Below are 23,615 nucleotides of genomic sequence, written 5' to 3'. Positions count from 1 at the left end.
GCCGCCTCCACCAAGCGTGAGCGTGGTGGACTGCTTTGTAGCACCTGTCTAGCATGACGGAGCCTCCGCACCGAGTCCCTGTGACTGTACTTTCGCAATCATTTTGGATTGATCCAGCGTACAGCATTACGCGTGGTCTTGGGCAAGGCGCCTACGGCTGTGTCGCATCCGCGGTGCACCGTGCGTCGGGCGAGAGTATTGCAATCAAGCGCATTTCCAAAGTGTTTACCAAGAAGATCCTCACGAAGCGTGCCTTGCGTGAGATCAAGCTGCTTGCTCACTTCCGAGGCCACAAAAACATTACGTGTTTGTACGACCTTGACATTACCGACCCGCATGCGTTCAACGAAGTGTATTTATATGAGGAACTGATGGAGGCCGACCTGCACGCGATTGTACGTACGTTTAGCGCTCACCCTAGATTCGCTCCGGACAGCCGCTTAGCGATGCGCACTTTCAGAGCTTTATTTACCAAACGTTGTGTGGCCTCAAGTACATCCACAGCGCGAATGTGCTGCACCGTGATTTGAAGCCAGGCAACCTGCTCGTAAATGCCGACTGCGAGCTAAAGATTTGCGACTTTGGCCTTTCGCGCGGCTATGATGCCCAGCAACATACGGTTGCGCCAGGCGCGCAAGATTTCATGACTGAGTACGTCGCTACACGCTGGTACCGTGCGCCGGAAATCATGCTTTCGCACCAAAATTACACGACCGCAATTGACTTGTGGTCTGTCGGGTGCATTTTGGCCGAGCTGCTCGGTAGACGGCCCCTATTCAAAGGCCACGACTATGTGGACCAGCTCAACCAAATTTTGCACCACCTCGGAACGCCGCCAGAGGATGTGCTGCAACGCGTTGCAAGTCCGCGTGCGCAGCAATACATTCGCTCGCTCCCCTACAAGCAGCCGATTCCTTTCGAGCAGCTCTTTCCCGACGCGGCACCGCTTGCTCTTGATCTGCTTCGTAAACTGCTTGCGTTCGATCCTGCAGAGAGAATCACTTGCGAGCAGGCACTCGCGCACCCCTACCTTGCCGTATGGCACGACCCTTCTGACGAGCCAGTCTGTGCACAAAAGTTTGACTTTAGCTTTGAGCGTGTGGACGACATCGAGGGCATGAAAAAATTGATTCTCAGCGAGGTGATTAGTTTTCGCCGCGAGGTGCGTTTGCAAGCACAGGCGCGCCAGGCAATGATGCAGGGCGCTGTGCAGGCACAGACGCCCCTGGCAGAGGCTGCGCCGACGAGCGCAAGCCACCGCAAGCCCGACGCCGCGTCTGATATTTCTTTTCGCACGCCCGACCAGACAAAGTACAATATACTTGGGGAGAGCGTCGGGATGGGCGACGGGCCGGGGGAGGAGACTGTGCCGGAGAACAGTATGGTCGAGGATCCATGCGAGTCGTTGAACCGCGAGCTGAACCGATACTCATAGCGCTATAGACATTCATTGCTTTACAAAATCCTTGCTCAGATCCACGCCTTGCAAGTGGGTGTTTTGCAGCTTGAACTTGCGTGGAGCGGCGCCGCGCTTGCCTTTCTTGCCGCGCTGGGCGGGCACATGCTGCTGCTTGGGGGTATTCTCGGCCATGGTCGTTGCACTTAGGCCCTCGCTCTCGAGATCCGCCGCAAGGTCCACGACATCCGGCACCTGAAGTCCATGCCACAGCTCCTTAAACTCGGAATCAATGGGTTTCACCTCATCACCGCGCACCGGGTTCCAAAAGACGTACTTGACCGCCCCGTCGCGCTTGCCACGCAGCGCAAGCACTTCGCGGTCCTCAAATGGCTGCACACTCATCAGCTCGTCCACCACCTCGCGCGCAGGTGGGTACGACTCACGGAGTTCTGCGACGCGCATGCCAGATGCCGCAGACGTCGGGGTAAGTGCAGACGGGCGGTAGTATTTCTCGCGCAATAGCTCGACCACGTCCGCGGGCGAGTGCACATTGTAGTCGGGCTGCGATGAGCAAGAGATCGACGCACTTTGTAGCTCCACAGATCTGTCTTTTTATCGTACTGGACCTTGGGATGCGCCGAAAAGCGGCAAAAAAGTGCGCTTTTCTCGTCCATCAGGCCCTGGATTCCATGCATGAGTGCAAAGTCTTCCAGGCGCACGGGATTTCCCCGTCGCTTTAGCGCATCAATCGCAGCAACTAGCTGGGTGCTTTCGTGTACACCGATACCCGTATCAGCGGGCTGGCTGTACACTTCGCCATCAGCGAGGGCGAGATTGCTGCGGTCAGCGGGCTGGACACGTACGTCGACATGGCGCGGAGCAACCTCCACTTTTTTTTTGCTACTCCACACTACTGCTCAGCGTCTGTACGTCCCATGGCTTGTCGGCCGCGGTGTACGGCTGCACTGGCCTACGGTACGGCACAGCGTCCATTGGTGTGCCTTTGATACCTGAATCACAGAGTGGCAAAACCACGCCGAGCTCCCAGTTGTTTGCAGAGAGCGTCGGTTTCGCCCGCGTGCCTGCAATCGTGCCCCACGCCGCGCGTGTAAAGTTGGCACTGCCTACGTAAACCCAACCGTCGTTGTTTTCCGAGATGGCAAGGATACACTTGGCATGCATGAGTATATCGCCGCGCTGCGAGACTGGCTGGGCAAAGATGGGACGCCATGCACGCTTCACGTACTCGTGTGGCTTCGCAAAAAAGCACCCCCCACCACTGGCGCCCTCGACGGAAGTGTGCTGTACATAGGACTGCGTAGGGAATAAAATCTGCATGGGCGGCCATGGCCGATCGCCGAAGCGCTGCACAAATGCAGGCGAGGGGCCGCTGCTCTTGTCCAGCGGCAGCACATGCTTGGGATTTATCCCAGATGCGACCATGTAAAACTGCTCGAGCCAGCGGCGGTCGTAGATGCCGAGCGACGACCCTTGTGCTTCCAGCGTGGCTGTATCCAATGGCGGCATAAGCATGCGCACGACATGCGATAGTCGCGCTAGGCCCACGCGTTCCATATCATCCCATCCCTGCAGCACTGGCGAGAGCGGCTGGGTAGCTACAATATGCGCCGCGGCACAGGCAAATGAGTAGTGCGCAAGTGTGCGGCGCGCTGGATGATGTGCTGGCACGCTGAGCGACGCCAGGACGTGCTCCAGCTCGGTACGGAATGCACCGCCCGACGCTTTGGGACCGGGGGGCGCAAGGCTGGGTGCGTGGTCGGGCGTGGGAAAGTCTTGAATATAAAATACATTCTCGTAGCGCGACCAGTCGAGCTGTGTGAGGTTGCCGGTAGAAATGACGACGCGGAGGTACGACTTGTAAAAGAGCAGCAGCAGCTTGCTGTGTTGAAGCGCACGAGCATGCGGCTTCACCGGGATGCCCATCTCCCAGTTCGGTGCGCGATCCGCGCCGTAAAAGCCAGGGCTAAGAGTGCTGGAGTCGTTGGCAGAAGCGCCGCGCGGTGGGTTGCCAATGTAGGTGACAGGGACCGTGCGCGGAAAAATGTCAAGAAGCCAGTCGATCTCTACATCGTAAGAGGTCAGCAGCACGCGCTCCAGCTCGCTGGGCCTCGACGCTGTGCTGGGAAGCAGCAGCTGCGATAGTCGCGTGCCGGGCTGCGAAGAGTGCGCATACCGATTGTACGTCGCCTTGATGGCCCCGTGCCAGAATCGATCGCTCCCCTGGATCGGCGTGTAGCGTGCATCTTCCACAAATGCACGCACACTGCGCATGGGTGGCGAAGCGGACCGCGCGCGCTTCTTGGTATCGCTCGGCGTCTGGTGCGCATTGGACGCGCTCGGGCCATGGTACGTTGCGTTGCGCTGCTCGACGCGCGCAAGTCGCTCTTTTTCAAGCTGCGCGCGATTCGGTATGATGTCCAGGAGCGACCGTGGCTGCACCTGTGCCGGAGGCGGGCTATCGTCGTCTGAAATGACGACGGCATCGGTCCACATCGTGGCCCGCTGCAAGCGAATCGGGCACGCGATCGGCGCTGGCGGAGCGGCTGTTGCCGGCGTCGTCTACCAAAGCTACACACTATATCAGCCGCACAGCCGGCAGCGTTTTTGTGTGCACTAGCGGCGGCGCCCAGTCAGGGTCCGGCGCCACGGCGCGCGTCGCAAAGATGGCATGTTCTCTTGTCAGCGCCGGGAAAACGTACCGAGATTCCACATGCGCTCGCGCAGCGATAGCGTCTCTTCAAACATATCGCGATAAAGCTTATCGTTCGACTCGGAAGCACGCGACGCGTCCGTAAGCGTCACAGCGTTTTTCCGCATCCTCCGTACCTCGTTCTCGAGCATTTCGACGCGCTCTCCGTACGCCGTCACCTGGGGTCAACTATTCTCTCCACGCACGTACATTTGCCGCTGCACCTGCAAGCATATCGCTGCTGTTCGCAACAGAGCTTACTGCGAGATTGAATTCACGCTGCAGCATAAACAGGCCACACAAGGAAGCCGCACCAAACCCAAAGAGAAACCCAAGCACTGTGCCGGTAAACGGCCGCTGTCGTGAGCCACGGCGCAAGACGTACCATCGGACCGCGAATTGTCGGCTCCGCACCAACCAGGCGGGCCGCGGTCGAATACACACGCACACCCCGGCACCGCGCGCCAACTGCGCCAAGCCAGACCATGGTCGCAAAAGTGGAGTCGCACGTGGAGGTGCCTTGCTTCGCATGTTGCTTGTGCTATGGACTATGTACCCACCAGTGCTTGGTGTGTGGAACGTGCTCTGGCACAGTATACCGCTTCATGAGTGCCGCAAATGCATTTCTCAGCGGCGCAGGCGCCATATTCTGCCCCAGATCTCCTTTGATCAGCGAGCGCATCCACGCAAGCGTTTCCCAGACGCCCCGCTCGTCGTGCAATGCGTCGTATGCGAGCACAATCTGCAGCAATAGTGGAATCAGCACACTTTCCGTAGCATCGGACCCCGTCATCGCTCCGTACGATGCCATGCCATACTTCTGCGGCGTCCACCGCACCGCATACACTGCGTTGTCCAGCTGCAGCACACAGCGCCGCAAGCTGTGCACCGCGTCGGACTCGGGCGCGTGGCCCGCAATGCTGTACAGGAGAAAGCGCGTAGTAGGCAGATCAATGTAGCCAAAACGCGTCGCTACGGCACAGTACAGCCGCACCGCAGCGCCAATCGCCGGCCGCGCACGCCGCTGCGGCGCCGGCGCCGGCGCAGCACGCCTGCCCTTTGCCGCTGCGCGCAACGAAAGGCCGCGCGCGGCGCTGCGGATCATCCAATTCACAAACTTGGGCTCCGGGATCCAGTGCTCACGCATGAGTGCAAGTGCCCGCCGTACATACACGACCGGCGCATCGTCAGACTGCGTAAAGAGAACGGAGCACGCATCGCGCCCCAGCTTGGCGCCCAGTCCACGATGCACTGCGGCGCGATACACCGCGCCAGCCGCGTCAACATTGTGCACTGCAGTGCACTTGGCCAGCAGCGCAGCGTAGAGGTGTGCGTTGCCCGAGGATCGGGCGCGCGGAGATGCTTGGGCGTGTGCTAAGAAGAGGGATACGGCGTGGGAGGCGTCCAGCTCGGCAAGTCCCCCAAGCAACACCGCAAGATCCGTATCGTCCGGCTTGTAGTGTGCAAGCAATATATGGTACAAAGCTACCGCCGTGGGTAGATCGCGCAGTAGAAACGACGCCTGCGCAAGTGCCGTCAGGTCATAGTGGTTGCGCTGTGCGAGCGGCGCGGCCTGTAGAAAAGCGTCGCGAATCTCTGTGCCAATAGAGTCTTGTCGCTGGACGGCGCCACGTACCATGGCAAGCATAAGCGCTGGCGTGCTGGAAAGCAAGGTATCATCAGCTTCGGCGCTGTCGTGCGCAGAGAAACGGGGAAGCGTGACGCGCTGTGCCAAGACGTGCAGGATTCGTGATGCAAGGCCACGATCTTGCGGCGGTGGGCACTGCCCCAAAGCCGCCCCCACGATGGACGCGCGATGTTGCGACGCAATGCGTGTGAGCGGTGCCCAGCGCGTATACAAATGCCGAGCATCCTCATAAAGATCTGCACGCGCAAGCACAGCCAACAGACGGCCGCGCAAGGTGCTGGGCCAGAGGGTATCCATTTCGTCGGCGTGCACCGCATGCTTTGCCCATGCCCATAGCGCATGTGCCTGCGGAAGCTGTGCAGACGCGACGAGATATGCCAAAACTACAAGCACGTTTGATGCGCTGAGCGCATGCAGCAGCGATCGTGCGTCGCTCGCAGTGGTAAACAGTGCGAGCAACTGCGCAGCGGTGCGCAAATCACCCAGTGCAATCGCCTTCTCGCACACCAGCGCTTGTACGTGCGGCGCGATGCTTGCAGCCTCTTTGAAATTCCGCGCTGTATCGAGTGCGACATGAATCGCGTTCTTCGATCCACGCCCAGCGAGGTGCACAAAGTGCATTTGGAGCATGGTGCGCACTATGGAGGCACTTGGGGAGCGGTGCTCGCCGCGCCGCGATCCGACCGCCTCGTCCGCACAAGCCAGCTCAGCTAAGAGCTGGCGCAATGCAGACGCAAATCGCCGCGCGCGGTTCTGCCGGAGCCATAATCTGCAGCACAAAGACCAAATCGAGATGCGCATCGCGTGCGTTTGCAGCTGGTCAACAGCACCGCGCACAGCGCTTACGTCGCTGAGCGCTGCAGCGGCGCGCGCCCATCGCCGCCAAGCAAAGCCATCGCCGCGCGCCTGCTGGAGGATGTGCTCGCTGAGCTGCTCGCGGTCGACGCGCGCGATTTGAGAGACCATGTCCATCACAGCGCTTGGGTGCATGCTGGTGTGCTGCATCGTATACTCAACTAAATGCAGTCCTTCTTCCAGCAGTGGGTACTCGGCCTCGCTGGAGAGCCGGCGAAAAAGGGGCAGGAGCAGGCCGAGGTGTGCGCCGTCGTTCGGTATCGAAAGTGCCATGCGCAGAATGTACGCGGCAACGTGCAGCGGCAGTGCATCCTGTGAGCAAAGCCCTTCGCCATGCATAAACTGTACTGCAATTTCACACACTTTCTCGGCTGCGATCGGGATGCGGTGTGCATGGTCGCAGCACATGCAAAGAAGATAGACAAGCAGTCGCTGTTGGCGTGCCGAGCCGCGGTGCGCCGCGCGATGCTCCAGTACATCTTCTGCAATATTCGCTGCAATGCCAGACATGCCCGTACGTCCTGCATCGTCGGTGAGCGATCGAAATGTATCTTCCGGAAGTGCGTGCAGCTCGTACAAGGAGCTGCGCAAGGCCAAGTACGTCTCGGGTGTTGCAGGTAGCGTCACATCGGGTGCGTGCCGGCACACAGGGGGTATCATTTGCGCACGCAGTGCCGGTGGGCGATGTGGTTCTAAGTAGGAGCGCAGCCGGCGCCGCGCAAGGGTGCGCAATGCACGCACCATGCAAACGAGAACGTACGTAAGCAGCCGTGGCGCGCGCCGCTTTTGTCGCTCGCCTCCACCTTGTGCAGTATGGGCCGCGCAGCGGTACGTTGCGGTTGACTGACGATAGAAACTGTGCAAGAAACCCGTGCGTAGACGTCTATCTAACTGTAGAGCAGCGCAAAACGGCGGAGCACGTCGGATCCAAAGCGCCACATAGAAGCGCCGCTGCAAGACGCACCACGCGCGCCACAAGCACCGAGCGCCGCGCGAAAGTCGGGCATGCGCGCCAAAGCGCGGCGCGCGGCCAATGGGCCGCTCCCGGCTGAGGCAGGCATCGACTATGTGCGGCTGTGGGAGGGGAAACGAAGCATGTATTAGATGGTGTGTATCGGGTACATAGGCTACGAAATCACTTTTTCTTCTTGTTCTTTTTCTTCTTGTTCTTCTTTGCGTTCTTTGAAGGTGTCGCCGTGCTCGCAGAAGCGCCGGGCTTGCTAGTCTCGTTGGCAGAGTCCTCCTCGTCATCGTAAGAGCCATTCTCTTCGGACGCTTCGTAGTCGACGGCTTCAGCAATAGGCGCGCGCTGCTGTTCCTCGGCACGCTTCGCGTCGTCGGTGGACTTTGGGAACGTGTCTGCACCGGTCACAGCCGGCATGGCCACGCCAATCTTGCCGGACGAGTCACTCGCACGACGCGAAGCGGGCGGAATGGCGCGAGTGCTCACAGAAGTGTCAAACGAGTCCTGGCGCTTTGCACCGAGCTGCGCTTCGTCCAAGGCATCCTTCTTGCATACGTCCGAAGAGGTCGCCTTTGTGATGCTGCCGTCTTTGCGGAGGAACATGGCGTTCGGGATTGCCGGCGCAACGCTTTGGTTTTGCGTTGATGCGGCGCTTTGTCCGGCAGACTTCTCCGCGGGCTTCGCCGCTTGAGAGACTGGCGCAGCTGCTTTGCTCTCGGCACGCGGTGCCGACGCGTTCACGGAGCTGGAGCGTCCAACGTGGGCTTCCCCTCGCAAGTACGGGGGGAGACTGTTGTTTGTGGCGTTGGCATTGGCCAAATAGGCCGGCAGTGCGCTCATGCTGGGGCTGGGGCGCACTGATTTCACATCGGACTGGACCTCGGGAAGATCCTTGTTCTTGGACAGGGGGACACGCGGTGCGCTTTTCGCTTGGGCCGCAATGTTCTGCGAAGAAGTGCTGGCGCGAATGTCGCTGAGCAACTCGGCTTTGGGTGGTGCATAGCCAGGTGGCGGTGGCGCGCGCTGAAACAGCTTGCTGTACTCTTCGGCCTTCTTGGCTTCGTCTGTCTTGGCCTCCGTTGCTTTGGGCTCGGCTTTCTTGGCCTCGGCGGCCTTCTTCGCATCGGCTTTCTTGGCTTCTTCTGCCTTCTTCGCCTCGGCTTTCTTGGCTTCTTCTGCCTTCTTCGCCTCGGCTTTCTTGGCTTCGTCTGCCTTCTTCGCATCGGCTTTCTTGGCTTCCTCTGCCTTCTTCGCATCGGCTTTCTTGGCTTCTTCTGCCTTCTTGGCATCGATTGCCTTGGTACCGCCAGTTACGCTTGATGCACCTTGACCATAGCTAGCACGAATATCACTGAGCAGTTCGGCTTTGGGCATCACGTAGCCCTTTGGCGGCGGAGCGCGGGAAAACATGGCACGCTTTTGGTCTTCAGTCTTAGTAGCTGCAGCTGCCTCGGCCTTCTTGGCCTCTTCTGCCTTGCGCGCCTCTTCGGCTTTGCGTGCTTCTTCTGCTTTGCGTGCTTCTTCTGCTTTACGCGCTTCTTCTGCTTTGCGCGCTTCTTCTGCTTTGCGCGCTTCTTCTGCTTTGCGCGCCTCTTCTGCTTTACGCGCTTCTTCTGCTTTGCGCGCTTCTTCTGCTTTGCGCGCTTCTTCTGCCTTACGCGCTTCTTCTGCTTTGCGCGCTTCTTCTGCTTTGCGCGCTTCTTCTGCCTTACGCGCTTCTTCCGCTTTGCGCGCCTCTTCTGCCTTCTTCGCCTCCTCGGCTTCCTTGGCCTTCTTAGTAGACTCTGCATCCTTGCTCTCTTCAGCCTTCTTCTTGTCTTTCCCTGCACTCTTTTCAGCAGTAGATGTATCTCCGGTCTTACGTCCGGCAAGCGCAGAAGAAACATTAGGCGAAAGAGACTCGTCAGCATCACGGTGCGAGCTACCGTACAAGTGCTCGCTTCCATGATACCCAGCCTTGGAATAGTTCAAAGAAAAGACGGTAGGTGCTGAGTCCGACGAAGGAACACCCACTGGCCCCGCCGCCTGTACACCTTTCCGCTTCGTCGAGCGCTTGCGTGGCATGGATGCATCATCAGATGGTGGAAGAGGCAGCGGTTTCGAGTCGATGTCAATAGTAGAAATACGCTCGGTAAATCCAGTAGGCCGCTTGGCTCCTTCGGTCTCTTGCACTACTTCTTCCTTATCGGTCTTCTTGCTGGTGCTCACTTCATTTTTCGGTGCTTCAGAAGGATCCTTGTGGCGAGTACGCAGAAGAGCAGCAATATTTTCCTGCACATGTTCAGTGTACTGCTGCTCCTCCTCATCCACAGAAGAACCATCGTCATCGGCAGCACCAGAGTACTCCTCAATGGGGATGACAGAAGAGACAGTCTTCATCTCTGTTGCAAACGAGCCGAGCTGCAAATCACTTTTGTAATCACGACGTGGCTCTTCGCGAGGCACACGGCCAAGCACAGAGCCGGGCGCGTGGGGGACTTCCACCAAATGTGGCTTCGACGAAAAGTCCTTTAGGCTGTGTGGAGTAACCATCACTGTACGCTTCTTGCCGCCAACGACGACCTGGCGTGGCGTGGCCTCACGAGACTGTGAAAGCTCCTTTTCGCTCACGACCTTGACCGGCTCACCAATGACAACGTGGCGCGGTGCGGGTCGGCGCGACTTCCAGGGTTCCTTGTCACCCGTGAGCTTACGCTTCTCCGGAGCGCGCGATCGCTTCTGCCCCGGCGTGTTCCAAGCCTCCCGGGGCAAACCAACATTCGCAACGCTCATGGCGATCTCGGACTGATCCACACCGCCATCGTGGCGCTCATGGCCTTTACGACGAATCCATGTACCAAGAGTCATAGCTGGCGATGTATAGTCGCCGTCCAATAAATAACCTCGGCAATCGTAGGCCGAGAGTCGTATTGTTAGGGAAGCGAGACGCGCAGGCGGCCGCGGCGGCTCCACGTGAGCCTACACGCCTCCATCACAGAAAAACATTGTGTCGCACCCAATCGGGACGGCGATCTGCATGCAGCGGCAAAAAAGATCGGAAACGCTCATTGGTGGTAACCTCCATTAGTATGTGGCTTAAAGCGTTTGTGGGGCTCTTCGCGTGTGCGCGTGTCGCTGTGGCATGGTGGGACGAAGCAACACTGCAAGAGCAGGTGCAGTTCACAGATGCGTTGCTGGACTCCCATAGCTTCGTACGCTTGCCCGGTGTTTACGCGCACGTGAAGCAGCATGCTGCGCAGCTACGCGCACAGATCACTCAAACAAGCGCGTTGCACTTCCAGGATAGGAGTGTTTCTCCACGCGGCAATGTAGTACTGCCCGAGACTAAAACGTACCAAGAACTGAACATGACGCAAGCCCTGGACCATTTCGATGGCGCGACAAACGCGACGTTTCAGCAGCGTTACTTCTTGGACATGCATTGGTACGACTCGGGCGCGTCCAAGCGAATGCGAAAAAACGGCAAAGAAATTGTGCCAGTGATTGTGTACGATGGGGGCGAGTCGGACATTGATGCGCGACGGCCCATGCTTGAGACGGGCATTGTGCGCTTGCTGGCAGAGGCCACCGGTGGGATTGGGATTGTACTCGAACACCGGTACTATGGTACATCGCTCCCTGATCGAGCTGCACTGGGAAATGGATCTGATTGGGGCGTGGACCAATTGCGCTGGTTAAATACGCGGCAGTCCTTGCACGACTCGGCTTCATTTATCGAACGAATGCGCTTCCCGGGCGTTGGCACAGACGCAGAGGTGCGCGTTATATACTATGGTGGCTCGTATGCTGGCGCGCGTGCCGCATTCATGCGCAAGACATACCCAAATTTGGTCCACGGCGCAATTGCAAGCTCTGCCGTTGTGGGCGCAAGCGTGGATCTGCCGGAATGTATGTGTAGGAGAGTGCTGACCGCTAGACTATTACGCCGTTGCGCGATACTCGCCGAGCAAGTGTGCTCAGGCTATGCAGCATGCAGTGCATGCATTGGATGCCATCATTGCGCCTTCTGAAGAAGTGAATGTGACGCAGGCTGACGCGCTGCGTTCCTTGTTTAACGCGTCCAATGTGACGAGCTTGGACGATTTTGCATCGCTTGTAGCGGTGCCGCTGGGCATCTTCCAAAGCAACACTTGGGAGAACGACGCACGTGTGTCGCCATGGCAGCGTTTCTGTGCGTCGCTTGTAAATGGGACACGCGCAGCGCAACTGCGAAAAGAGCATGCACTGGCACTGGCACAGCTTCCGAGTGTGCCAGACACGCTGCTCAACTGGGGCGATGTAGTGCGTGGGCTTTTGCCCGAGAGTGGCGATGCGTGGCGTATGAGTGATCCTTCCTTTTTCCGCCAGGACGGCGGTGTTCTTTCAGACAACAAGGCGTGGACATTCCAGGTGTGCACCGAGTATGGATACTACCAACTTGCGCCACCCATCCCCCATCTTGCCACGGGCCAAGCGTCCGGGCCCAAGATTTTGTCTGCCCGTATAGATGCGCGGCTCTACCAAACACTCTGTGATCAGGGATTCACGCCCGGCACGCACTTTGCCATGCCAAAAACGCCCAATGTATCGATCCCCAATGCGTATGGGAACATGCACCTTGCCGTGGATCGGCTTGCATTTATCGATGGCCAAGCAGATCCTTGGCGCTCCATGACGCCGCATAGCGAAGAGTACGCCTTTGGGGGCAATCGTCCCGACACCATAAATCGCCCATTCAAGCTGATTCCCGACTGCTGGCACCACTGCGACTCGACTGCGCTGCTGAATAGGACGGCGGAGCCAGAGCGCATCCAAAATGTGCACAACGAGCAAGAGGCGTTTGTGCGTGCGTGGCTAAAGGAGTAACCGGGCGCATTGCGCTAAAAATGGACGAAGCATCTCTATTGCGCCCATACGATTGTCTTATGTAAATCAGGCAAGCCAGTGCCTTCTTTTATACCGCCTTACTCTATGTCCAGCGTTCGAGGAGGAGGTCCAGGCACACGTAGTCCGCGGAGTTCGAGCTTGGGCTCGAGCGGAGTGGGCTGCTCCGCGATTCCCCAGCGGTAAACCCATCGCCCCGCCAATTCAAGCACTGAGATTAGTAGGAGCGCAGAACGTACTCTCTGTCGTCACCTGGTGCTTCGTCGAAGGCTGGACATACACCATGAAAGACTCATTCGTCAACGGATCGTCCTTCGGACCAAGCACCAGTTTCTCTAAGAAAGAGCGACTGTATGCAAAAGACACCACTGGATCTTTTTCGCCAGACGCGGCAAAAATCTTTTTTCCCCAAAACGGATTCGTAGCGTTGTACGATGTGTACGGCGTATTGACAGGTCCGGTTGCATTCACCAATCTCACAAACGAGGCCGGCGCCGATGGTGGCTTTAAGGGCACCTTATTTAGCGCAGCGCGCCCCTCCATAAGATTGTAGTAATCGGGCGTGCCGATACAGCTTACGCCCACAGTCACTCGTGGATCCGCGGCCAGTACGCGCCAGGACGTATGGCCGCCCATACTGCGCCCCATGACTGACCAGCCCGTAATCTGGCGTTCATCCATAGGAAAGAGTATTGCGGGCAAAAAATCCAAAACATTTTTCGTATCGCTCTCGCCGCGCTCCATCATTGCAAACTGATCCATCAAAATATCTTTATTCCCCGAGTCAAATCCGTCTTGCTCTAAAGGATCCGTCATGCGTGCTCCATGATTAGGCTGATCAAAAGACGCGATAAGCAAATCTTTTTTGGATCCCTGTGGATCTTTGGTCATATACTGGCGAACGTTTCCGTACATAATCTCCACAATCGGTTCTTCGTTCATCGCGGAGCGAGTGCGGCCGTGGAGATAGATCATGACATGCACATCGGGGACGGTCCCATTCACAGGCGGAGCGAGAAATTCGAGTCCATACACGTTCACGGGTAGCCCACCGATAAACACCACTTTTTTGTCCACGTCCATGGGCGGTGGATAAGGCGCCGATCCTTTGGGCGGAGACAGCTTGTTTGGCGGTATTGGTTCTGGTCTAGTTGGAACATCGCACTTACGCGGATGCGCATCGTGCTTGACGAGCGCGAATGCGGGTACCCACACGGTACATACCAACAAAACAAACCATTCTAGCGCAAAGCGCATCACTATGAAGAAGAAGCGAAAGTCTGTAAATTGTTATCGGGCCCAATCGCAAATTGAAGGGACCTGAAATTAGTAAGGGATGGCCCACATGCCAAGCCAGTGCGCGCCGACCTGCAGCATGGGACTGGTGACTTTATGGCCGGTGCTCGGCTGCAGAAAAACCATGAATCCATCGCGCTGATCCTGCGATCCCGGAGGGCCAACAAGTACATGATTATAAAACTCCTCTGAGTACGAGTACCGCACGAGCGTGTCGTCCTCGCCATTGCAAGCGCAAATCTTCTTTCCAAAGAAAGGATTCGACGCATTCGGCTCGCGGTACGGCGTCTCAGCAGGGTCCTCAGCCTGCATAAGCTTGCGCAAAGCATTTGGCACAACGGGAGGCTTGTCCTCGAGCCCCGATTTCTTCGCACGCATGGCAATCAGCTTCTGGAAATCGGGGGTACCGATAAGCGAAACACCGACCTTGATGCGCGGCTCATGCGCAAGCACCTGCCAGGACGAGTGACCACCCAGGCTCTTGCCTGTGACGGTATATATGGAAACTATGCGCTCGTCGTTGGGGAACATGTACGGCGCAAGCATCTCGAGAATAAAAGTCGTATCCACAGCGGTACCGCGAATCATTCCGTACATATCAACCGCGTGAGTAGAATTACCTTCCTTCCACGATTTCTGTGCATTGGGTGCCGTAGTGCGCTCGCCGTGGTTGCGCGAGTCAAAGCATACAATCAAAAAGTCGCGCACCCGCGAACGCTGCTTGGCGGCCTCGCGCTCCTGCATCGTGTACGTCCAGAGTTCTTTAGCCAGATGCAGTTCATGGCGTGCACTCCCGGTGCGCCCGTGCATGTGAATGTTTACGCACACCTCCGGCACACCGCGCGACGAGAGTGGCGTAAGTTGATCAAGCCCGATCACGTACACGGGCAGGCCCGAAAGATCAAACTTGGTCACACTGGGCTCCGGCACACGGATCTCGCGCACTGGGCTTTGCGGCACCGAGGAAATGACGCGCATGCCGTTGGGTGCGGGGGAGCCCTGCGGGGCAGCAGCGGCCATCTGCATGGGCTGCTGCGTTGGTGCGCCACTAGGCTGTGCCGGCGAAACATTGCCTGGAACAGCTCCGGCGCCAGGTGCAGGCTGGGTCTGGGGCTTGCGGCCGCCCGTCTTTCCGCGCTTGTCTTTGTTGAAGATGTTTTTTAGCATCTGTGGAGGGTGGCCGTAGCGTCGTGGCGGTCGGGAGTCGAAGGGAGCCCCAGGTGTGGAGGCGGGACAAGTGGAGGTGTGTTGACGGTCGGCTGGCCATTTTTCAGCATATCCAACCGTGCATGACGAAGCGCGCCCAGGATGAGCGGCATGGGACGCCTGATGCGAAGCGCGCGCGCTTCGAAGGCACAGGGCCTGATGTGGATGCAAGCGCTGTAGCGCCGTCAGCACTGATTTCCACTCAGCTCGACCTCGATGCAGCAATTGCGGCACGCAAAGAAGAAATTCTCGCGCTGCACCGCGCCATGGTGCATGCGCGTGAGAGCACAAATATGCGCGCATGGCAGCTGCTTCCACGGCATTTGCGCCGGCGTGCAGCTTCGCATAATCCGCTGCGACTTCCTAAGCGATTGCGTGCCAAAGGACACAGCGAATTGCGCGCATCCAACACGGCGCCAAAGACGCGCAGTCAAGTGCGCCGCCGCGCACCGGAGCGCACCTTGTGTGGTTTCATACGCCGCCGTGCAAGTCTCATACACCGTGCGTCGAAACATACCCGCGTTTGGCTAGAGACACATCTATGGCACGCCAAGCGGTTCCGCATGTCGGGCGACAAGCAAGCACAGGACGGGGGCGAAGGGCGTTTTGGCTACTGTCTCGCCGAGATGCCCCACCTAAAAAAGTTCCGCGCGAGCTGGCGGAGCGCAGCCGAGTATGCGACGCTGCACGACGCTAGTTATTACACAGTATTTCGCCTCACCGCGTGCGCCTCGGCGCGACATCCCATGGAGGCAGTCCGGCGCATGCAGTTGTGGCTATACCTTGCCGGCGCAGCGCACGGCTGGGAGTCGTCTTGGACGTGCGGCACACGACTGTGCGAGACGATGCTGCTTGCGCGTGCGCGCGGCAGAAATCGTGCGCGCGCAACGTCACTCTTCCTGGCGCCCGTCGCGCCGATACAGTTGCTGTGGGTGCATACAAAAAATGCACAAACATGTTTTGTGCTTGTCCATCCGGCCGGCACACACGCTCTGCATACCTCTTTGCAGCAGGGTTTGGATGCGGTGGACGCGGAGCAAAAACGGCCGCGGCACACACCACCTATTCCGCAGCGCTGGTCGCGGCAGGTGCAGCTGCGTTTGGAACTACTGCCTTCTGCAAGCCCTGCTATCGCTGCGGGCATGCACACGGCACCGCGAGCATCGATTCCCGTGCGCAGCAAAGGCGGGTTCAACATATTCCGGCTCGTCGGCAAGGATGCAGGGCGCATTTTGGGAGGTGTGCTCCGTGCAGCGCCGCAGCAGCTGCCCGAAGGCGGCGAGGCGACTGCACGTGTGCGTGTATTGGACCACATCACAGGCAAGGCGTCCTTCACGCCGCCCGCCGCGATACCCACCAACATGGCACTCTCGCTGCGCGTCCAGGACCCGCGCTTACACTTTCCTCCGCGGAATGTACGCGCAGAAGCGTCCGATGGTGAAGCGCTGCAGCACCTTGTGCTAGTGCGCAACAACGGCACGCCAAAGTATACAGACGCGCGCTTCTTTTCATACCATGCGCTTCCCCGCCACTCAAAAGGAGCGCTGGACGCACGGCGCGCGCAGCAAAGTGTGCCCGGACGCCTCGAACCAGCGCCCGACGACGATACAGTGCCCGTGCTTATTTTGCAGTGCACGATCCGCGGCGCAAAAAGCAATGCCGATCTGCATGGATATACCCTTCTTGTCCCGCGCGGCTGGGGCATGATTTTCTGGCAGTCGCTCGTATACACGGGCGCCACGGTGCTTGGACAAGGCCAAGTTCGGCAACAAATGCTCATGCTGGGCAGGCCGTCTTTTCCCGAGGACTGGATCACTTCACAGGCGTACGCACACTTGGAGGACGCTGCAGAAGCACAGCGGCGAGCGGCATGGGAGCGGCGCCCGCCCGCAAAGCGCGTTGCTTTTCACGACGCTGCGTTTTATCCATTTGGCGGTATGCAAATGTGGGCGTCATACTTGCGTAACGCTTCCGAGCATGCAGCACTGCCCATGCACCTTGTACCGCCCTGCAATGCAGCGGCATGGACCCGCTTGTGTACAGCACTAGCACGCAAGCCGGCAGATGAGGATGCGCCGCACTCCACCTCGCTCTGGTCCCGGGCCAAGTACGAAGAGGCTGTACTGCGTGCTCAGTTGCGGCCGCATCACACCATCATTGGCTCCTCGGTTGTCATGGTCCTGCTCACGGCGTCGAAGCGCGGCGCATTCAGGGAGCTCGCGACCCTGCATATTCCCACGCTAAATGACACCATCCAATGGCGTACAGCGCTGGATCCGCCGACGCGCGAAAAAGACGCGGCGCGGCAAGCATTGGATCACGTACGTCGCTTTGCTACTAACCGCAGCTGGAACATGCGTCTGTTGCGCACCCGATTGGCGCAGTCACTACCGGCGACTACTCGCTTGCACAGGGCCGCGGCAAGGCGATTGCAAGCATGAGTTTGGTCAGCTGGATGCTGCTCGAGCGCTACGAGGCTGCATTGGCGTCTCCACGCGCAGTATGGGGTTTGCGCAAACGCAACCCGGTTCCAGTGTCTCACCTTGTGCTTGTACGAAACGTGGAGGGCGGAATTGTGCGCGCCGCATCGGCAGAGCGTATCACTACCTGACTATTCGAGCTTGCGTGCGTGGAGAAGCGCCTTGACACGCTCTTCTGTAGCATTCCATAGTGCGGATGCACCCTGGACTGTGTCCAGATGGGCAGGTATCGGAGGACTGGTGTGAGTGAGTTGCGCACGCACCAAACAATTCGGCCTTCGCGGTACAATTGGCCGGGCTGTAGTCCGCCCCACTGCGCTTCGCTGTGCTCTGGCGCAAGCTTATCGTCGTTCGCCTTGCCGAGCCGCTGCAGTGGCGCAGAAAGGCGCGCAGTAGCGCCCCATAGGGCTGCGTCGGCGCCGCGCGATGCGCTCTTGCCAAATAGCCAAAAGAAGGAGAACAAGAGGAGCCATACTAGGTGCAGTAGCAGCGAGTGCAGACGATGCGCATGAAACGGCAAGACGGTGCCAAAAAAGACAGACAATTGCGAGTCGCGCTCAAACCCCGGGCAGACGAGAAGGGAGGAAATATGGCTGGGCTGGGCTCGTTGCTCGCCAATGGTGCCGCCCTGTACGGTAATAGTGTCCTCCACCTCTAGCCCCGGTAGCTTGGTACGCGGCCGTGTATCCGCCTCGGCCAAGAGATTCACACGGCGCTGCAGTTCCTTGGCAAGCACAATCCAGTGCAGCGTGTTGGAGCCCCAGTAAGTCCATGGCTGGTACACTGGACGGGTGTTGCTCTCGCCTATAGGCTGGACGACCGCGTCAAGCTCCGGTAGTCCAGCAGCGTACCATGGCGAGATCATGCTGACTATACGAACATCACGGTTTGGCGGCATGAGCAGCAGGCTGGGAAGCATGGAATTGATCAGGTGAAAGGGAGCAAGTACATTCATCACATACGTGCATTCTGCAGATGTATTGGCATCGTGCGCAGTTTTGTTGCACGATCCACGCAGACGTGCGCCAACTTTGTACGTCACGGCATCGTGAGGGAGAAACAGGATCGTGTCGAGACGATGTGCTTTTGGAATTTCGTGAGGAAATAGCGCTTCCCGGTCTTTTACGCCGGGCGCTGTGACATTTGGCAGGCCTGTCGCAGTGCCTGGTGCACTTGTTTGTTGCTGCGTCCCTCGGCTCCACTGCGCAGCAAATGCAGAGATGGAGATCAAATCGCTCATATCACATTCTTCTGCAAATATGTTCTCGCTGCGAGTACTCTCGCGCAGCAAGTCAATGAGTTGCACGACATTGGGTGCCTGAATTGCTGGGACAAGCGCAATTATATGAGCGCCTTGGTGGGCAAGCGACGCCATCGTGACAAGGCCCATTGGCGTGAGTGCGCCAGTCTATGATTAGAGACTGAAATACGTACCGCAATGAGCACAACGCGCCCGCCTTGACTGTTCAAGCCAGCCGTGACACGAACACGAGCGTCTTTGGCCTGTTTTCGCCGTTGCGTAACTTCGCGTTGCTCCTCGCGTGACACAAGATTTGGTCCTTGTGCCCACCGGTGTACGACACCTATTACAACCGCAGCAATGATCAGCGAGCCATAGTACTCTGCAGGCACATGGTTACCCAAAAGCTCGAACAACACTGGAATGGGCATGGCGACTAGCCGCGCAAATGCACAAATTGTAGTAATTTGTGCAGCGCCCATCTCCACTTTTTCCAACATGGCGCAGGGATTTAAACCCATGAAGAAGAGGGAGGCGAGCGGTCTCAAGACCAGGAGCAAGATCGCGCCATCCAAAGGACGCAAAGTAGTCGCTCCAAAAAAAGCAGCTGCCGTGCAAGAGGCACTCCAAAATCGAGTACGTCGCATTTCGCTTACACCAGCGCAATACCGCTTCTTCCACCGCACGGATCGAGCGCGAAATGGCAGTGCGCGCACGCAACGGGCCGCTGACGATCATGCGTAGTGTTGCGAAAGATGAGGATAATAAACAAGCGAAAGCAAAGAAATAGATGGCTAATGACTATGTATGTTTTGACGATGGCGGCGGCGGCGGGAGCACAAATCCTTTGCGCGTCGCACTTTGCGTCGCGCCGCCACTCGAGTGCAGTGCGGGAAGCTTTACATTGAGCGTCTCTCCTTCCGGCAAGCAGAAATCCTGCCGTGGGCCTGCAGGCAAGTGTGGTGACGGTTTGGGGCCACTGTCTGTCGGTCCCTGCATCGCAGATTTGCGTCGCCTGGAGTTAGCACGCCAGCGACATACCGTGTCCAGTCCTGAAGTGCGACGTTAAAGTCAAATGCCTCTGTGCGTTCGGGGAACTGGGATGAGCGCTGCTGGTGTACGTACGCCGATGCCAATGTACGCCGACTGTTTCTGGTCGGACTCGACACGCACCACAAAGTAGCGCGAAGAATCAAGCACCGCTTCGACCGCCTTGCCAGAAATATCGTAGGGCGCTGCGGCAAAGAGCTCCTCTATGGTCAGCTGGGGGGTCGCACGCACCGCTACTCGGATCTTCCAAACGAATCTCGCACCGCTCGCTGAACTCGACGATCCGCAAGCTTCCTTTCCACAGCGACTTGTTAACATCACCCCATTCTGATGCACGGTATCCGCCCGCAGATGTGCGTGGAGGAACTCGGTACACGTAGCATTCGCGCGCTATAAACAACGAGGTGTCCATCGGATGGTTGTGGAAGGAAACGTGCGAAAGATACGGAATGCGGGTGAGGCCGGGGTATCATCAACATGCTTATACCGGACCTGTCCTTTACGAACGATACGGCGATGCATTCCCCTCCAGTGCCTGTGCACCGTAGCGCGTCGCACCCCGCCGCATGGTTTTGGTGCTCCGTGCATCCTCGAGCGCCTCCACATTGCATCTTGCAGCCATGGTGGCAAGTCCGCCAACGAAGCGCCGCCGTATGCGCAGTGCTGCACAAAAGCCGCAGCGGATAGAGCACAAAACACATGCTTTTTCTGTAACATGCATGCCACCGCATTCATTTCGTACGGCCCAGCCAGCGCGTGGCCGCATCGACGCTATCCAGACACGACGGCGAATCCTCTCGTACGCAATCGACCACACCGGCTTCCCCTACCTGCACGAAGTCAAAGGACACCGCTCGTGCATCAATGCACTGTCATTTTCGCGTGGCGCTGGGCAATGGCTTGCGAGTGGCGGCGACGATATGCGTATCCATATACGAGACATGTTTGATTTTAATACGGAGCGGTGTACTGCGCCCGAATCGAGCAGCTACCACACACTTGGCCGCCTGCTGGGCCACACGTCGAATATATTCTCTCTGTCATGGAGTGCAGGAAACCGGTACTTGTACTCTGGCGGAAATGACCAGCAGGTGCTGTGTTACGATTTAAATTACAGTGCGGCGCCGAGCTATACTGTGCGCCACCCGCATCGCCGATTTTCCGATATGGTCATGTCTGAGCACGAGGCAGGCATTCGCGAGGTGTCTGCACACCCAACAAACCCACACTTGCTGCTCAGCTCTAGCGATTGTGGCGAACTGTTTTTGTTAGATATGCGGATTCCCAATACCCACGTCGCTGGATACAGTTTCTTTCCCGCGCAATTGGCCTCCGCACAGTTCAATCCGAACGAGAATGATGGACACACTTTTGCGGTGTCTACCGTGTGTGAGCCAAACGCTGGCGTAGCGTACGTACTTTACTGCACTAACCCTAGCTTATTCGATACCCGCAACATTTTTCGTGGCCGTGAGGCGCACGTTGACTTGGATCACGCACTTGTTCGATATGTATCGGCCATGTGCATGAAATGCACTGTAGATGAGCACGCCTCTCGCCGTATGGAGACAACTGGCGCACAGTTTGACCCTAGCGGGAAGTTTATTATGGCTGACGTGTCGCTCTACCATCCTGTGCTATACGCTGTCGGCCGCCGTGAACCTCTGGCGACATTGTCCTCAATGGATTGGCACCCGCATTTGAATCCATGTGTGGCAGATAGTGCCAAGTTGCCGTGCGATCGTTTCGCAGGCTACCGAAATTCGTGCACAGTCAAGCGCGGCTCTTTTGGCTTTGAGTCGCAAACTGGTTGCATGTATTATGCATCTGGCTCCGACGATTTCCGTGCGTATGGATGGAAGATTCCGCCGCTGGATACGCTGATTTCGGGGCATGCATCGATGCTTGAGAGCGAATGGAAGGCAGACGCAGACACAGGCTTAGATCATGTCTGGTTTCGTGCAGAGAGCGAGGACAGCGTCGTGATGGAACGGCCGGTGAGCCTCAGTACACCTGCATTTACACTGGAGGGGTCGCAGTCCATTGTGAACAGCGCCATGTGCCATCCAACGCTTCCAATGATTGCTACTGCTGGTATTGAGCGGCTTGTCCGCCTGCATTACGCAGTCCCAACCTCTCTTGAACATACATCACCAAACTGGATGGATACAAAGCCCAAGACGCGTGCGCGCGTACGAAAGATGAACACACTCGCTGTATACCGTGCTATCCGGCGCAGCCAGCAAGGATTTAGTTCTGACGATTCGGAAGACGACACTCCACAAGATTCGCAAGCAGAAGAAGAGCACGAAGAGCGCGATGCTCCCGACCAATCTGTGCGCCAAAACGAAATGACGTCTGCTGCGCTCGCAGACGAAGAGGCGATCGCACTATTCGACGAGCTGCTACGTGAAGAGGAAACGCGCACTCTATTTAGACCCGACTACCCCTACCTTCGTGACGCTGACTCGGACGAAGAGCTTGGGCCTGCACCCGACTCTGGGTCGGATAGCATCGCTACCCCAAGCACCTCCACATTCAGTGCTTCCGATGTAGATACGTAGCGCATGGCACATTACGAATTATTTGCAACCGACCTTTACTCCGGCCGAGTTGCGCGCGGCTTCGCTTTCTGAACGCTCGCATTCACTGTTTGTTGCGATGATCGGTTCGACGACGGTGCCCCGGATTGCGGGTACAACCCTTCAAGCTGCCAAGATTGGCATGGAAGGCTTCGGTACTGCGCGCACATACTCACAGGACTTGACCATCCAGCGCAAAACGGGCCGCAAGATGGTCGCTTCGGGGCCGTATGGTCTCGGGCGCAGTTCTGTGAACGGCCATGTCGCGACTGTGTTTGGTGCTACGGGTTTTTTGGGACGCTACCTTGTGAGTAAGCTAGCCAAGCTTGGTACCCAGGTGGTTATTCCTTACCGCAACGAGGAGGAAAAGCGTCATTTGAAATTGCTTGGCGACCTTGGCCAGATTGTGCCGCTAGAGTGGAATTTGCGCAACGACCAACAGATTCACGAGTGTTTGCGGCATTCCGATTTGGTCTACAACTTGACCGGGCGAAGCTACAACACCAAGCGCTTTTCTCTTAGCGACGTACACGTCGACGGCACTCGCCGCATTGCCCAAATTGCGCAAGATGCCGGTGTCGCGCGCTTTATCCAGATGTCCCACTTGAACGCCGACGTGGATTCGGAGAGCGAATACTACCGCACCAAGGCGTTGGGCGAGGACGCGGCGCGCATGGAATTCGACGGCGCCACCATTGTGCGTTCTTCCAGCATGTATGGTCACGAGGATCGATTTTTGAACAAGATGGCTGGGTGGCCCATCACTTGGAAACTGAATAACGGCCAGACTAAGATGCGCCCTGTGCACTCGCTTGATGTTGCACAGGCACTTACTATCATAGGTCTTTCTGACCCTACTTCGATTGGCCAGACATTCTCGCTTGCGGGTCCCAAGACCTACACGGTGCGCGAAATGCTTCAAATTGTCGAGGATGTTACCTACGGCAAGATTATATCTCCCGATATCAACGTGCCGCGTTTCTTATACAAGTTTATTGCGCGTCTTGGCGAGAAGTACGTGTGGTGGCCCATGTTTAACTCGGACGAGGTGGTCCGCCGCTTTATCGACGACAAGCCCGATGCACCTGGCACAAAAACGTTTGAGGACCTTGGTATCGTTCCCGATGTTATGGAGGATGTCGCAATCCTCTACTTGCGTCGCTTCCGCAGCCACCTGCGCTACGAGCAGCCCATTCCCAACCAACAGTATGGTGCAGTGAAACTCAAAAAGGACAAGCTCCGAGTTGTGCAGTAGAGCAGCAAAGTTTTTGTATACAGATGCGCCATTCCCGCAGCCACGTGGTAGGTCGCACAATAGTTTG

The 23,615-nt window shown here is 57.6% G+C and overlaps 13 protein-coding genes across 13 annotated transcripts; 5 read left to right on the top strand and 8 right to left on the bottom strand.

Moving 5' to 3' along the window:
- Nucleotides 1-53: 53 nt before the first annotated feature.
- Nucleotides 54-1,435, top strand: tmk2 (mitogen-activated protein kinase; the record flags this gene model as incomplete). Its single annotated transcript, XM_056206673.1, has 2 exons — nt 54-395; nt 422-1,435. The coding sequence occupies 2 exons, from the start codon at nt 54-56 to the stop codon at nt 1,433-1,435; spliced, it is 1,356 nt and encodes a 451-aa protein (XP_056062648.1).
- Nucleotides 1,436-1,447: 12 nt separating this feature from the next.
- MVES1_001831 (uncharacterized protein) lies at nt 1,448-2,270 on the bottom strand (the record flags this gene model as incomplete). The annotated part of the gene is made up of 3 exons (XM_056206672.1): nt 1,448-1,960; nt 1,987-2,236; nt 2,263-2,270. 3 exons carry the CDS (start codon nt 2,268-2,270, stop codon nt 1,448-1,450), a joined length of 771 nt encoding a protein of 256 aa, XP_056062647.1.
- A 29-nt stretch (nt 2,271-2,299) lies between these two features.
- Nucleotides 2,300-3,913, bottom strand: MVES1_001830 (uncharacterized protein; the record flags this gene model as incomplete). The annotated part of the gene is made up of 1 exon (XM_056206671.1): nt 2,300-3,913. One exon carries the CDS (start codon nt 3,911-3,913, stop codon nt 2,300-2,302), a length of 1,614 nt encoding a protein of 537 aa, XP_056062646.1.
- Nucleotides 3,914-4,650: 737 nt separating this feature from the next.
- Nucleotides 4,651-7,356, bottom strand: MVES1_001829 (uncharacterized protein; the record flags this gene model as incomplete). The annotated part of the gene is made up of 1 exon (XM_056206670.1): nt 4,651-7,356. The coding sequence occupies one exon, from the start codon at nt 7,354-7,356 to the stop codon at nt 4,651-4,653; it is 2,706 nt and encodes a 901-aa protein (XP_056062645.1).
- A 391-nt stretch (nt 7,357-7,747) lies between these two features.
- On the bottom strand, nt 7,748-10,348 carry MVES1_001828 (uncharacterized protein; the record flags this gene model as incomplete). Its single annotated transcript, XM_056206669.1, has 1 exon — nt 7,748-10,348. One exon carries the CDS (start codon nt 10,346-10,348, stop codon nt 7,748-7,750), a length of 2,601 nt encoding a protein of 866 aa, XP_056062644.1.
- A 575-nt stretch (nt 10,349-10,923) lies between these two features.
- On the top strand, nt 10,924-12,421 carry MVES1_001827 (uncharacterized protein; the record flags this gene model as incomplete). Its single annotated transcript, XM_056206668.1, has 2 exons — nt 10,924-11,464; nt 11,493-12,421. The coding sequence occupies 2 exons, from the start codon at nt 10,924-10,926 to the stop codon at nt 12,419-12,421; spliced, it is 1,470 nt and encodes a 489-aa protein (XP_056062643.1).
- Nucleotides 12,422-12,519: 98 nt separating this feature from the next.
- On the bottom strand, nt 12,520-13,522 carry MVES1_001826 (uncharacterized protein; the record flags this gene model as incomplete). Its single annotated transcript, XM_056206667.1, has 2 exons — nt 12,520-12,650; nt 12,679-13,522. The coding sequence occupies 2 exons, from the start codon at nt 13,520-13,522 to the stop codon at nt 12,520-12,522; spliced, it is 975 nt and encodes a 324-aa protein (XP_056062642.1).
- A 243-nt stretch (nt 13,523-13,765) lies between these two features.
- On the bottom strand, nt 13,766-14,902 carry MVES1_001825 (uncharacterized protein; the record flags this gene model as incomplete). Its single annotated transcript, XM_056206666.1, has 1 exon — nt 13,766-14,902. One exon carries the CDS (start codon nt 14,900-14,902, stop codon nt 13,766-13,768), a length of 1,137 nt encoding a protein of 378 aa, XP_056062641.1.
- A 122-nt stretch (nt 14,903-15,024) lies between these two features.
- Nucleotides 15,025-17,382, top strand: MVES1_001824 (ribonuclease P; the record flags this gene model as incomplete). Its single annotated transcript, XM_056206665.1, has 3 exons — nt 15,025-17,262; nt 17,289-17,299; nt 17,355-17,382. The coding sequence occupies 3 exons, from the start codon at nt 15,025-15,027 to the stop codon at nt 17,380-17,382; spliced, it is 2,277 nt and encodes a 758-aa protein (XP_056062640.1).
- Nucleotides 17,383-17,552: 170 nt separating this feature from the next.
- Nucleotides 17,553-19,092, bottom strand: MVES1_001823 (uncharacterized protein; the record flags this gene model as incomplete). The annotated part of the gene is made up of 3 exons (XM_056206664.1): nt 17,553-17,658; nt 17,685-18,829; nt 18,856-19,092. 3 exons carry the CDS (start codon nt 19,090-19,092, stop codon nt 17,553-17,555), a joined length of 1,488 nt encoding a protein of 495 aa, XP_056062639.1.
- Nucleotides 19,093-19,462: 370 nt separating this feature from the next.
- Nucleotides 19,463-20,123, bottom strand: MVES1_001822 (uncharacterized protein; the record flags this gene model as incomplete). Its single annotated transcript, XM_056206663.1, has 4 exons — nt 19,463-19,676; nt 19,703-19,758; nt 19,787-19,914; nt 19,943-20,123. The coding sequence occupies 4 exons, from the start codon at nt 20,121-20,123 to the stop codon at nt 19,463-19,465; spliced, it is 579 nt and encodes a 192-aa protein (XP_056062638.1).
- Nucleotides 20,124-20,331: 208 nt separating this feature from the next.
- On the top strand, nt 20,332-22,275 carry MVES1_001821 (uncharacterized protein; the record flags this gene model as incomplete). Its single annotated transcript, XM_056206662.1, has 2 exons — nt 20,332-21,122; nt 21,150-22,275. 2 exons carry the CDS (start codon nt 20,332-20,334, stop codon nt 22,273-22,275), a joined length of 1,917 nt encoding a protein of 638 aa, XP_056062637.1.
- Nucleotides 22,276-22,372: 97 nt separating this feature from the next.
- Nucleotides 22,373-23,548, top strand: EFM5 (Protein-lysine N-methyltransferase efm5; the record flags this gene model as incomplete). The annotated part of the gene is made up of 1 exon (XM_056206661.1): nt 22,373-23,548. One exon carries the CDS (start codon nt 22,373-22,375, stop codon nt 23,546-23,548), a length of 1,176 nt encoding a protein of 391 aa, XP_056062636.1.
- Between the last annotated feature and the right edge of the window lie 67 nt (nt 23,549-23,615).

The sequence above is a fragment of the Malassezia vespertilionis genome, chromosome 3 (assembly GCF_029542925.1).
Source record: "Malassezia vespertilionis chromosome 3, complete sequence".
In the NCBI taxonomy this organism is placed as follows: Eukaryota; Fungi; Basidiomycota; class Malasseziomycetes; order Malasseziales; family Malasseziaceae; genus Malassezia; species Malassezia vespertilionis.
Note: the sequence above shows the minus strand (reverse complement) of the source record. Positions and strands in the feature narration are given on the sequence as shown.